Source organism: Macaca thibetana, chromosome 4 (genome assembly GCF_024542745.1).
Source record: "Macaca thibetana thibetana isolate TM-01 chromosome 4, ASM2454274v1, whole genome shotgun sequence".
In the NCBI taxonomy this organism is placed as follows: domain Eukaryota; kingdom Metazoa; phylum Chordata; class Mammalia; order Primates; family Cercopithecidae; genus Macaca; species Macaca thibetana.
The window spans coordinates 90246740-90260828 of record NC_065581.1 but is presented as its reverse complement, the minus strand read 5'-3'; the positions used below and the strand labels follow the sequence as shown (position 1 = coordinate 90260828).

Here is a 14089-nt window from a genome sequence, read left to right as displayed (position 1 = left end):
ACATGACCAGACTCATACTCAAATAGATTATCCCTTAGTTAACCCTTGAATGGGCACTCATTTGTATTTTCATGTGTCTATTATTTTCTTAAGTTTTAACTGCATTGGAAACAGTCAGATTCAGTTACTTGCAATTAAAACCGAGAGGTGAAGCTTTCCAAATAAATTTCCAACTTTTATTCTTCTAAAAAATCTGCAGACATTTAGCTCTTTCCATTAATGACTTTTCAAAGAAAAATCTTCATGTATGTAAATGTCAAATATAAGAACTATTGTGGAAATTGAAAATATCATTTTGGTTTTCATAGCAGCTATCTTTTTTCATTGAATTTATATCTTGATTCATCCAAATCAAATTTTTACCATCAAATTATGAAATTTTGAAGTTTTTTACTATATAGATTTTATTTTTCCTAGTATTTTTCTTACATTCGTATTTTAATGTATTGTAATATAAGAAAAATACTACTAGCATAAAAAGAATAAAATCTATATAGTAAATTAATTATCTTAATACTTAACATAACTAAAAAGTATTTTTAAAAAAGAATGTAAGAAAGTATTTTTCTCTTATATAAAGCTAGGCCAGTAAATTGTTAATTTTCCTAGTTGGTAGATATTAGGAGGTTAAAAAATTTAAACTTTTGTAAAGGTATGAGACATAAAGATAATTCCTTAAAGCCATATATGAAAAATCATTTAAGAGCTTTGAAAATATAATATACTCATAAGTAAATGTATTCTCAGCTAAATTGTGATACCTAATTTTTCATTTTAAAAGTCACCACTGATTTATGACTTTATTATTTTTTCGTGTTAAGATAGAAGCAAAATTATGATGTTGTTTTATGTAAAACTTTGCCATAATCTCATAAGTGAAGTCCAACATATTTAATTGCATAAAATGTGGGTCATGTTACTGCGAGGTTAATGAAATAGAAAATGAATATTGAGGAGAGGACAGAAGCCAATCATGTCATATGCCATTTTGAGTTATTACAGGCTCATTAATGGGGTCTTATTGTGTTCCTTTTTCTCTTAATTACAATGGTCATACTGTAATAATATGGAAACACTTCTCAGAAAGTAACTTTTGTTTTTATTTCTAAGTATTGCTTTACAGCATTTGCCAAAGAAGTGGTCCTTGTTGTGTCCCAGAGATCTTTTTTAAAGTTACATTTACCCAAATCACTTCTGGTTCCTCTGGGAACTATTTAGATATAGAACTGGTTATGAATGAATTTTATTAGAATACTAAGGCAAATACAAGGAGTTTCTAGTAATTTCACAAGAATATGTGTCAGATGAATTCAATGAACCAATTACATAATCCTCTAAGAAGTGGAAGGTCAGCCATCTTACCTCTGTGCATTGTTTTTCCAAGAATATCTAACTATTTGAAGAATGTACCTATTTTTTAATTGGAAAAATAAAGGCATTCTTAACAGCAAGGGCTCTGGTCAGATAGCCTACGTTAAATTCTGTCTTCTACTAACAGCTACCTGATATTGAGTGGCCCTCTTTCTTTTTTTCCTGTGTGTCACACATTCTTTATCTCTTGAATCAGTGTAATAATGATACTTAAACCTAATAAGGTTTTTGTAAGAATCAAATAAGATAATTCAAGTTTAAAACCATGCCAATCATATAATAAGCATTTAATATATATTAACAGTGATTATTAATTACATCTTTAACAGGGAAATTGTTTTACTGCCAGGCTAATAAATGAAAACTGCAGAACCTCAAGGTTCGGTTTTTCCCTAAATTAGCTCCTATTGGCTGGTTTTGTTTCAAAGGGTATATCTTGGATTATGCCAAACTGCTGTATAAGGTGGAAGAGTTCCCAGCAAGTACCTTAAGTGTTCATGTCCATAGGGATGTGACTATTAATGAGATTATTAAAGTCCCAATATCTCTTATTTTAAATGTTATATCTTCTTGCTATCCTTTATGAATGTGTAAACCACTATATCTTTGAATATAGCTAGGAGTTTCACTTTGAAGTGAGATCAGTGTTGTTTCTCTGCAATAACAAAAGGAATCATTAAATTTCCGTAATGCAGTAGAACAACTACAGAGGTTCATTAACTCATTTTTTTAATAATCATTTAAAGGTCCTATGTTCAGTGCTACAAAGACTTAAGAATATATTGTGTTGAAAGCTAAAGAATCGATAATTTTAAGTGTTCTTTTGAAAGCTTGGAGTGCTATTGAAAAGTATTATGTCAAGAGGGCATGATAAGATTTAGATTTACATTTTAAAACATTACTTGGAGGGAAAGAAAAAAGGAAAGATCACTCAACTTACATTGTTCCTTTCAGAACACCTGAAGATAAGCTGTAAGCAGGGAAGTAGGTTAGGAGGTGGTGGGAAATAATGAGGACTGAATTAATGTTATGAGCATTAGAATGCAGTCATGTCAAATCAGAAATAGACTGCACGTGTTTAAATAGAAGCAGCCTCATATACAAAAAGCCACTCATTTTCCAAAAGTAAATTACTTTTACTTTTATTCACATTTTTTAACAGAGCATTTTTGAATCCAAGTACAGTGCTATTACTGGAATGTTTTGCAAAACCACTTGAAATTCTTAGCATTTAAAATGGTTTTCAAAAAATATAATTTCTCCTATACTTATATATTTGTGATCTTTGCAGAGTTACCATTTGTATGTATTTGTTTGATGTATAGCTTTTAAAAGTGATATATTAGAGGAATGTTTACAGTGATATGCAACATTTGTAATTATGGGGTCATAAAAGGACATTTTTAAGTTCTGTCATATGACCTCCATTGCATTTAGTACCAACACTGATTAAGGTCACTTAAGACCAAGGTGTTTTCTCCATAATTGTTGTTCAAAATAAAGTACTTAAAGAAACACCTCAGTGTGAAACTAAGGACTTAACTATGAGATAATTACTCCATCATTTCACAAAGATGTATATATAGAGAGATATATATAAATGTAGATATAAATATGGAAAAATACTTTTTCTAGTATTTGAGCATACATTATATTTGGGAAGTAGAAATCATCAGAAAGTGGTGACTAATTGTGTATATGAGGATGTGAGGCAGGAAGATCAGGATGTGGGGCCCTGGAGTTCAAGGCTGCAGTGAGCTGTGATCGTGCCACTGCACTCCAGCCTGGATGACAGAGCAAGACTCTGTTTTCTTCTTTTTTTAAAAAAAAAAGAGAGAGAGAGAGAGAGAAAGAGAGAATGAAAGAATCTGGGACAGTTTGCAGCTTTCTAACTGGGACTGGAAGTGCTAATATTGAAATAGTAAAACATTGGCAAGAGAGGTGGTAAATTCAGTTTTAATTATATAGAGTGGAGGTACCTATGAACAATTCAGATGAAGAGTTTAATAAGCTGATAGAAATAAAACCTAGCGATTAGGAGAGCGTTTGGTCTTAAATTTTATACTTATATGAATTTTCAAAAGTTACTATAACTAAGTCCATCTATTTACTTTTTAAACTTAATTAGAGATTTGCCTTAAAGAAAAAAGTAGACGTTTTTTCCCCCTTATACAAAAGAATTTTTTTTTCAAGCATTGTTGATGCCAGGTACTGTACTCATTATATCCTATCCTATAACTTTTTATATTTTAAGGTGCTATTTTTGAGTGTCGGCATGCATCTTAAGGATGTGTTCCCATAAAAATATTAAGGCCAGCAACATTTCTTAAAGCCAGCTTTTTGTTTGCCTACTTTTGGCCTTATTTTCTTTGAAAATTCAAAGTTTTTTTTTCCTCAGAGGATCATTTTCTGTTATATTTCTACCATTATATCAGTCAGTGTCAAAGGATTTGTTCTTCCCCCTAAAATACTATTTTAATGTTCTCCAAGCCCTTCTTATTTCTGCTGTTTGTCTTCTTGTTCTCTTCCCTTTGCCACTCAGATTTGGAACATTTTCAAATTTTTAAGATCTATTTTTGCCTTTCATATAAATGAAAAACTCAAATCTGAATGATAATTTTTCTGATTGCCACATACAAATGTTTATAGGGGCCTATTTTTCATTAATACTCAAAGCTTCATATAAACAGTTTTTTAGGCTGTTATTAGACATAAATAGGCAGTGGTATGCTGATAAAAATTAAAAATAAAAACCAGCTCTCTGACTGAGAAAGCCCTGATTTGTAGACTTTCCCTATTTCCTGCTGTAACCCTTCCCCCACGCTTATTTCGGTCTGCCAGCGTGAGGTAAGGGAACTTGGAGTCAGGAAGGGATACAGTCGCTACTCATAAACCAGTACAACCTCGCTCCAGCACACTACTGTCTTATAACACTAACAATAAGCTTCATATTATTTAAAAGACTCATGGGCTTGGTAATAACATTCATATTATTTTGATGCCCTCTTTGAAAGTGAATCATTCTGGCTTATTCTGGGTAACTCAAATTCTTTTTACAACTTGCAGAATTATTAAATGTATGGGCACATATGTATACTCACAATTATATACAAGTAAGATAGTTCCATAACATGTTCCCTTTTGAAAGCCTCTGGGATGGTGTTAAAAACGTTTCCATCTCTTGCACCCTGGATGAACTTAATTGCTGCTCCCTATTGCTGAATTAACTAGCAAATGTCATCATATCCTCCACTTCATGCACTCCTTAATAACTTGCTTAGTATTCATGGAAATTTGGGGGAAAAAAGTAAGTCTTTTGTGAAGCATTGTGCCTCATTCTTATCTGGATAAATCATTTTGCCTACCAAGAAATTTGTTTTATTATAATTTGCAATGTCCTTTTGGCTATTAGGTTATAAAAGCAATAGAAGAAGGTTATCGTTTACCAGCACCCATGGACTGCCCAGCTGGCCTTCACCAGCTAATGTTGGATTGTTGGCAAAAGGAGCGTGCTGAAAGGCCAAAATTTGAACAGATAGTTGGAATTCTTGACAAAATGATTCGAAACCCAAATAGTCTGAAAACTCCCCTGGGAACTTGTAGTAGGTAAGAAATGCCTAAGAGAATGGAATCTGGGAGAAATTAAAATAGTCACATAAACCATTCATTTCCTCAACGCCACCACAATCGCAAATTGACTTTTGTGTTGAAGTATAAATTCATATTAAATAGATTATATTTACAGAAGTTTATTTTTTCTTTCCAGTTAAGCTTACCTTCATTGGTGTTTAAAGAGAATCTATTAGTTATTATGGTATTTTTTAAAGTTATAAGTATTACTAGCTGCTTTTATCAAAAAAACTTTATGAACTGAATTTTTGTGATATGATAGTAGTTCATATTTTCAGACCAATACTTTTATTATTACATGGGTTTTTATTACTGTTGTTCTTGTTTTTTGTTATATTCATAGTACCTACTTAATTGTTTTGCTTCAAGTCATTTAATAAATTATTCAATGATGTTAAAGTTTATAAAAGAAATTCAGGCCAGGCACGGTGACTCACGCGTGTAATCCCAGCACTTTGGGAGGCCGAGGCGGGTGGATCACGATCTCAGGAGTTCGAGACCAGCCTGGCCAACACAGTGAAAGCCCGTCTCTACTAAAAATACAAAAATTTGCTGGGTGTGGTGGCGGGCGCCTGTAATCCCAGCTACTCAGGAGGCTGAGGCAGGAGAATTGCTTGAACCTGGGAGGCAGACGTGGCAGTGAGCTGAGATCACACCACTGCACTCCAGCTTAGGCAATAGACCGATACTCTGTCTCAAGAAAAAAAAAAAAAAGAGAGAGAAATTCAATACATGATTAAAGAGGTGTACTCATTATAAAGAGTCCATTCATCCTTTGCATTAGGCTTGCTTGATTGTAATGCATATTAGTAGTTATTCAGCCTCAGACGCCAGGTAAGATTAATGCTCTGGTTCACACTGATACCTGTGGAGGTGCCTTACTTAACTCCCCCGGCATTCATAAGAATGCCATCAGCAAAGGAGATGCACAATATCTCTGCAGCATTTGTGGCCTGAACAGATTAGAACACAGCCATATGTGCATCATTTATTCCCAATTACTTTTGGAAAAAGCAAATGAACAATTATTTACTGATTTCAAATATTGTTGGCTGTACTTTTAAAAACATATGGAAGACAAAACCAGGTTGTCATCACATCTAAATAGAATATAAATTTAGGAGTTTGTAGTTACTGGCCTCCTGGATGCTTTAGGTTTTTATTAGCATATAGATGTATTTTTTTATTATATATACCAGTTAAAACATCTAATTTTATTCTTTATACCTTAACTTTATATGGGTCAAGACATTCTTTCTTTGGTAGTTCATGATAATATTCGCTTTTCTGTTTCATTTTTATCTAGGCCAATAAGCCCTCTTCTGGATCAAAACACTCCCGATTTCACTACCTTTTGTTCAGTTGGAGAATGGCTACAAGCTATTAAGATGGAAAGATATAAAGATAACTTCACAGCAGCTGGCTACAATTCCCTTGAATCAGTAGCCAGGATGACTATTGAGTAAGCTTAAACTCTTAACATTATATTTAAGGTTTTATTAGGTACAATCTGCACTTTATACATTAGGTTATCTTCTTTATGTTAAAAGAATTTGAATCCCAAAATCAAGGAAAAAAAGTATTTCTTTAACAAGTTCTTACTGTGTACCAGGCATTATGCTAAATAGACCTTTAAACACATTACCTTTTTAACCTTCACAACAATAATTGTATTAAGTCTATAGTTTTATACCTATTTCATTGCCAACAAGGCTAAAGTTCAGAAAATTTAAATATTTCCCCTAAGCCAACTTAACTAGTAAGTAATAACTAATATGACTCCATAGCTGGTTTCTAAACACCATCCATTGAGGCTTCCTCTGTTGTTAACCTCTGTATTATTTAGATTCCTATTCACTGGGGAAACTTTCTCCATTGCAAAGGAGGATTTCTTTCACCATGTTTTTGTTGAACTTAAATAATCTCAAAACTTTATACTCAATGCTGAAATGCATTAGAACGTCCAATATGATTATTTCTGAAGAGATCAAAAGAAGCTTAATTCAGTTAACCATAGCTTAAAAGTAAGAGTTTAAGTTACTTTTTGGAAGATGTGTGATTGATCGATTCCTTTTTTTTAACCTGAAAAAAATGACCTGATAAAACAACTTTTGAAATTGCTATGAACTTGAAGTTGAAAGAACTCACTTTTCCTGTCTGGCTCCATCACTAATTATGGGGTCCTGGACAATCTAAAAATCTCTAAACTTCAGTTGACTTGGCTGCAGCGTGACTTTCATGGGTGACAGAGTTCCTCTCAGTCAATGTGTTTGAAAATGGAAAACAATATTCAAGGTTCCATTTGTGGGATTCTATCTATGTACTGTCATCGTTTCTCCAATGAGATAAAGACCAGCAATCAAATATTATTTTCTGGCATATGCCAGGAAATGTCATGTACATGAATTTAAGTGTGTGCATGCTATTTTGTTCAGTTTTCTTATAGTCACTATGTGGGCATTTTTACACTTGGGTCCCCAAAGCAATCTGTACCCCTGAAAAACCATGTTTCCCTGTCACTGCCATGAAAAACTACAGTGCTGTAGTTTTGCAATATTTTAGCTGCTTGTAAAGACATAAGCTCAATGTATCTGGCTATTAGGAAAGGCAAGAAAACACAAACAGATACAATTCTTAATTCAAATTTAAGCTATTAAACAGAGATGTTGTACATTTTTAAAGATAGTTTTTATGACATATAATGAAATGATTGAACTGACTGGAGTAAGTATATAACCAATAATATGCTCAGAATTACCACATGTTAATTAAATCCAGTATAAAATTTTACATGGTCATTGATGATTTCCAATTTTTCTTCTAGATCCCACCAACTATTTTCATTATACTATATCCAGCTTTTTCCAGTTAGAAATTTCTAAATCCCAATTAGGTTCAAGAAGACAACATTTCAAATAACATTTCCTAACCTTCCCTCAAGTTAATAATAGCTTTAAGACTTTAATAATTTCTTACGTAAAATTTCAAATCACTTTAAAAATGAATTGAGAGTAAATTGAGATCCTGAGCAGTTAGGTTTTTACAAAGGAGAATGTTGATATAGGTTTTACTATTCTGATCTGATGCAGGGGTGTGATCATAATACCCAAGAACGCTAAGATAAGAGCTATTTGGCTAAGATAACATATTTAATTAAACAGTTGATGACAGTTTCGTGCCACACTTACTCTTTGTAAGGTACCTAATAAAAACTACATTTGTCTTTTTCAGGGATGTGATGAGTTTAGGGATCACACTGGTTGGCCATCAAAAGAAAATCATGAGCAGCATTCAGACTATGAGAGCACAAATGCTACATTTACATGGAACTGGCATTCAAGTGTGATATGCATTTCTCCCTTTTAAGGGAGATTACAGACTGCAGGAGAACAGTACTGGCCTTCAGTATATGCATAGAATGCTGCTAGAAGACAGTTGATGTCCTGGGTCCTTCCAACAGTGAAGAGAAGATTTAAGAAGCACCTATAGACTTGAACTCCTAAGTGCCACCAGAATATATAAAAAGGGAATTTAGGATCCACCATCGGTGGCCAGGAAAATAGCAGTGACAATAAACAAAGTACTACCTGAAAAACATCCAAACACCTTGAGCTCTCTAACCTCCTTTTTGTCTTATAGACTTTTTAAAATGTACATAAAGAATTTAAGAAAGAATATATTTGTCAAATAAAATCATGATCTTATTGTTAAAATCAATGAAATATTTTCCTTAAATATGTGATTTCAGACTATTCCTTTTTAAAATCATTTGTGTTTATTCTTCATAAGGACTTTGTTTTAGAAAGTTGTTTATAGCTTTGGACCTTTTTAGTGTTAAATCTGTAACACATTACTACACTGGGTACCTTTGAAAGAATCTCAGATTTCAAAAGAAATAGCGTGACTGAAGATACATCTCTGTCAGAACATTGGTATCCTTTTTGTGCCATTTTATTCTGTTTAATCAGTGCTGTTTTGATATTGTTTGCTAATTGGCAGGTAGTCAAGAAAATGCAAGTTGCCAAGAGCTCTGATATTTTTTAAAAAGAAATTTTTTGTAAAGATCAGACAACATACTATCTTTTCAATGAAAAAAGCAATAATGATCCATACATACTATAAGGCACTTTTAACAGATTGTTTATAGAGTGATTTTACTAGAAAGAATTTAATAAACTCGAGTTTTAGGTTTATGAGTATATTAAAAAAATGAGGCGCTTCATCTGAAGAATGTTGGTGAAGGCAAGTCTCTGAAAGCAGAACTATCCAGTGTTATCTAAAATTTAATCTGAGCACATCAAGGTTTTTTCAGTCTCGTGACATTAGGAAATTTAGGATAAATAGTTGACATATATTTTATATCCTCTTCTGTTGAATGCAGTCCAAACATGAAAGGAAATAATTGTTTTATATTATAACTCTGAAGCATGATAAAGGGGCAGTTCACAATTTTCACCATTTAAACACAAATGTGCTGCGCAGAATATCACCATTGCAGTTCAAAACAAAACAAAACAAAAAGTCTTTTGTTTGTGAACACTGATGCAAGAAACTTGTTAAATGAAAGGACTCCTTACCCTAGAAGGAAGAGGTGAAGGATCTGGCTTGTTTTTAAAGCTTTATTTATTAAACCATATTATTTGATTACTGTGTTAGAATTTCATAAGCAATAATTAAATGTGTCTTTATAGATGTTACAGGAATGTATACATATTGTGAGTAATGCTTTCAAAAGTTATGAAAATCATGAACTACCCCAGAATTGAACTGTTGTACTTCCAAAGAGAATTGGGCTGTTTATAATGATTTTAATAGAGAAAGATCCCAGGGATCGGTCATAATTGGTCTTGTTTGATAATGTGGGCATCCACAAACAAACAAACAAATAACAGAAACAAAATCTGTAAATGTTCCTTTGTAAAACTTGTAAATTTTATTTATACTGTCTTGTTTTGTACACACATTTCTCTGTAGTGGGCTCTGAATACATTGAAAATGCACTATATTTTTCTATTTTACTTGCAGAGCATCACAAAAGAACAGGTATTTTCAGTGCTACATAATGTGTTTTCCCACATTTAGGACCAAAGATGGCTATAGAAAAACTCAAATGGATTGCTTCCCAAACCCCTCCCCACCCTATTTTTTTTTGTTTTAAATCACTGTACAGTGTTATTTGATATTTTAATTTATTTTTTGATTGACTAGAAAAATCATTTTAATTTCACTAAAATGTTTTTTGTCCCTAAGGAAAATTAATCTGTAAAAATAATTTTAATTAGCATAATACAGTCACCTAGACACTTCCATTTGTAATCTTTGTAATAGACTGTAAATATATTTTTGGAACTATAACACAATGTGCTTGAGGGTTATTTTTCAGTGTCTGCAGTGTATACAAGTGTTTATACTAAGTACAGCACTTTACAATTCTAATCAGTAGCATTGGCCTTTGTGAGAATGAGTGAAAGAGTTTGAGTGAGTGTTCTTAATTCCTTTTGGATTCTAGACTCACTAATAATGAAGTTCTTTTCTTGTTCATAGCTTAAGGTGCTTATTTTTTCTATTAAAATTAAATTAACAAAAAGCCATTCTAGAAATAGAAGACATAGTATGGTACACGCAAACGGTGTCTTTCCTGCTTTTTTCTAGCACTAGATTTATAGTTGAGTAGTCTTTCTTGAGTAGAAGGGCAGAATAAAAGTTTTTTTGAGTTTTTATCAAAAATAACTTTTTCCTTCAGCAATATACCTCATCTGCCTTAAATTTTTTACAGCTCTTTACAGGGAAAGGGGAGAAGGGATGGGAAAGACACACAGCACAATAGGAAGTGTATGATTACATCACTATCTCGTTTGTAAGTTTCTTTTCCTAATCAACATTATGATTTTGAAATACATGTATGTGAAACAAATATTAAGAGAAAAAGAACATTGTAATGCTGATTGTAATACTCTCTTCTAGAAAGAGATGAGATAGTATAACGATAAGAATGTACAACTTGCACCTTGAAATCTTTTTTTTTTTTTTAATAAATTAGTGCTCAGGGGAGGAAAAGTAGGAAAGTGAACGTCAAAAATAGAATTCCAGCATTATAAAAATGCAAAAGGAAATGGCCTCCTTGCTTTAACAGAGCCACCTTTTTTAGAACGCTGTCCTCACACTTGACCTGTGTTTTGCATTCAGTACCGAAATAAAAGTAACTTGTTCTACATCTGAATCTAACATTTTCTCAGCAATTGATCTGGGCCTTGTTTACTAGAACTGGTGGTTTATGCTTGTCAGAGCACTATTAGTTGAATCATATTGTATACTTATGTAATCTACATTAGCTAGTACTGTTTAGGACTATATTTTAATTGCTCTTCTTATCCGTGTTTTTAAGACAATTAAAGTGGTGTAATTCACCTCTCTTTTTTATTTAGGTAATGCTGATATTCTCCCTTTTGTTTCTTGAGTAGCCTAGAACTATGCTACTCACCGATGTGCATGTTCAAATAAATTACTGATGTGTATTTTTTTGCTCTATGTGGAGAAATCATGGGGAACTCGGGGCGAGATGTGATTTTTGTTGGTTGAATTTGTCCCTCCTTGCCTAAGAAATACTACAGGGGTCATCCTTTTATAAGGACAAACTGCTTTTGAACAGTGTCTTCAATGTATCAAGCACAAATAACTCTTTCTTCAACACGAATCATAAGTCTCTTTTTACCAGCTTAAAATAATAAACAAGTCTATTAGACAATGTAAAGAAAATCCTGTCTCCAATCATTGGTGGATTCCTTTATATCCCTTACATGTTCTTTATTTTCCTATGTAATATTACAAGAAGAGATAAAGTTTTATTGAAATAGTTGAGTGGACCATTCAGAATATGAAGAAAAATGAATATTCATTGCTTCCTTTTAATCTCTTGCACACTAACAATTCCACTCTAATTATTACAGAATAACAAGATCGTGTCTTCAAAGAGCCATACTGCCAAACAGTTACAATCTTTCTTGCTCCTTCTGAAACTACTGCATGATACTAACAATAATATTTGCATGAGAAAGGAAATATTTTGTCGTTGGACGTTCACATGTATTTTAAACATTTGATAGATTAAGTTAGATTTTTTTTTTGTTTTTTGCATTCAGGTTACTAGATAATTCTAACATTAAATCCAAAACAAAAGGAAAAAGTGATAAATCTGGTTGAATGGTTGAGTTGTTTAACATAGAAAGTGACTCAGTGATCGTTGGAACTTGCACCTGAAATGAAAACCAAGCACTCCCTATTTTAAAACACCACCCTCTTAAATTCCCCAAAAATGAGAATAATAGGCAAATGTCAGATGAGGTGCTATTGCTAGCTGTCATACTTGCAGTGCTGAGGCTCATGCTACACTGAACTGAAATTCAAAGATAATCTTGAAATCCTGGCCTGTCCCTGCCCAATTCTCATATGCATATTAACAAAATGCTGCTCAAAGATGCAAGACATATGCCAACATTCTTCTTAAGTTTATACAGTGATAATTATATATCCTGGAACACTGAGGAAGATTCCAGAAATTATAAAATTATCTCTAAAATATTAGGTTTATAACTGGTACAAAAATACACTATCAAAAGCCATTCTTAAAATACAAAAGTTCTATAACTAAATAAAAGTTATATTTAAACATTTATGGTAATCATCAGTAACAAGGTTTTTGTTGAAGCACTTATCTCCTACTTTTACCCTTTGTTGTATATTGTTAGCTGCAATGAAAAGTCAATGTCAATTTTAAAGAAAGCTACTGAAAGAAACACACAAATCAAAGAGATTACCTACATCTTAAATGCAAAAACTGTAACTACAGATAGTAAAATGATAAAGAAAACATGGTGACTGGCAACTTTTCAATCTGTGGAGCAGCATCCTCTTGGCCTTGTGTTGGTGTCCCTGCAGTATCCCACACAATCCTACCAACTGTTCTTACTCTTCTGTCTAGTGCATCTCATCATAGCTCAAAGAATATGGGCAGAAAAATAAAATATTTCAATAGGAATGCTTCTGAGAACCTCATTAGAGTTAAGTGCTGTAAGGGGGTGGATTTTTTTTTCAAGTTCAATGATGGAATATAATTAAATCTGTAATTAAAACAATAAAAGACCTCTTCTGACTGACCTTGAGGTTAAAATAAATGTAATTAATTGATCCAATTTAATTGGACCTATTGCACAAAGTTTAGTAAGTAGTGATGCACTAGCCAACTGTTTTGTAGATATGGAACAGTAGTAGGAATTTATAAATTTGATAATTTGGCACCAAAAACAAGTGAGGTGTTGTCTATTCTAAAGGCCAGTATAGTCCTGCATTCGTTCGTGTTGGTGTCCTTGCAGTAATCCCACACAATCCTACCAACTGTTTCTTACTCCGTGTTAGTGCATTTCTGCCTCTAGCTCCAGAAAAAATAAAATATTTCAATAGGAATGCTACTGAGAACCTCATTAGAGTTAAGTGGCTGTAAGGGGTGTGGATTTTTTTTTCAGTTTGTAAATCTTGTACTTCTATTAAATCTGTAATTAAAACAGATAATAAGACCTCTTCTGACTGACCATGAGGTTAAAATAAATCGTAATTAATTGATCCTAATTTTTTAATTGGACCTATCTGCACCAAGGCATTTGAAGTAAGAGTAGTGATATGCACTAGCCAACCCCTCCATTAATGGCAAATAAAGCTCCATCGGATATAACCTGCACCTTGTATTTCATTATTTTAAATGTCCTAGTTATCTACTGCTGAACATTATTTTTATCTTCCTCTTGAAATTTAAATTAGATATATTTGTAGATTTTATATGTAACTAAAGAAGGTACAATATGTTTTTCAATGTCTGGTTAATCATAGATCTTACTTGAAGATGCTCAGAGGAAAAAAAAATGAGCAAATTTGTTTTAAGTAGAATGGTTTTAGGTTAGCAAAGGACAAACACTGTTCAAGTCTCACCATTTCACATAACTAAAACTAAATAAAATGAATGACTAGACAACAAACAATACGAAAACAAATAGAAATGTTAAACTGCATATGCAGAGCATGTTGAAATAAATCATAG

General features: G+C 32.6%; 1 protein-coding gene across 4 annotated transcripts in view; it reads left to right on the top strand.

The window, feature by feature from the left end:
• The window catches only part of EPHA7 (EPH receptor A7), a 186872-nt gene extending 175120 nt beyond the window's left edge, over window positions 1-11752 (top strand). For all 4 annotated transcript variants that reach the window (XM_050789732.1, XM_050789731.1, XM_050789730.1 and 1 more), the window contains exons 15-17: window positions 4784-4977; window positions 6308-6463; window positions 8233-11752. In XM_050789732.1, the coding sequence (XP_050645689.1) occupies window positions 4784-4977; window positions 6308-6463; window positions 8233-8347 (465 nt within the window). In that variant the 3' untranslated portion in view covers window positions 8348-11752. The remainder of the gene's footprint in view (window positions 1-4783; window positions 4978-6307; window positions 6464-8232) is intronic.
• Window positions 11753-14089: the final 2337 nt, after the last annotated feature.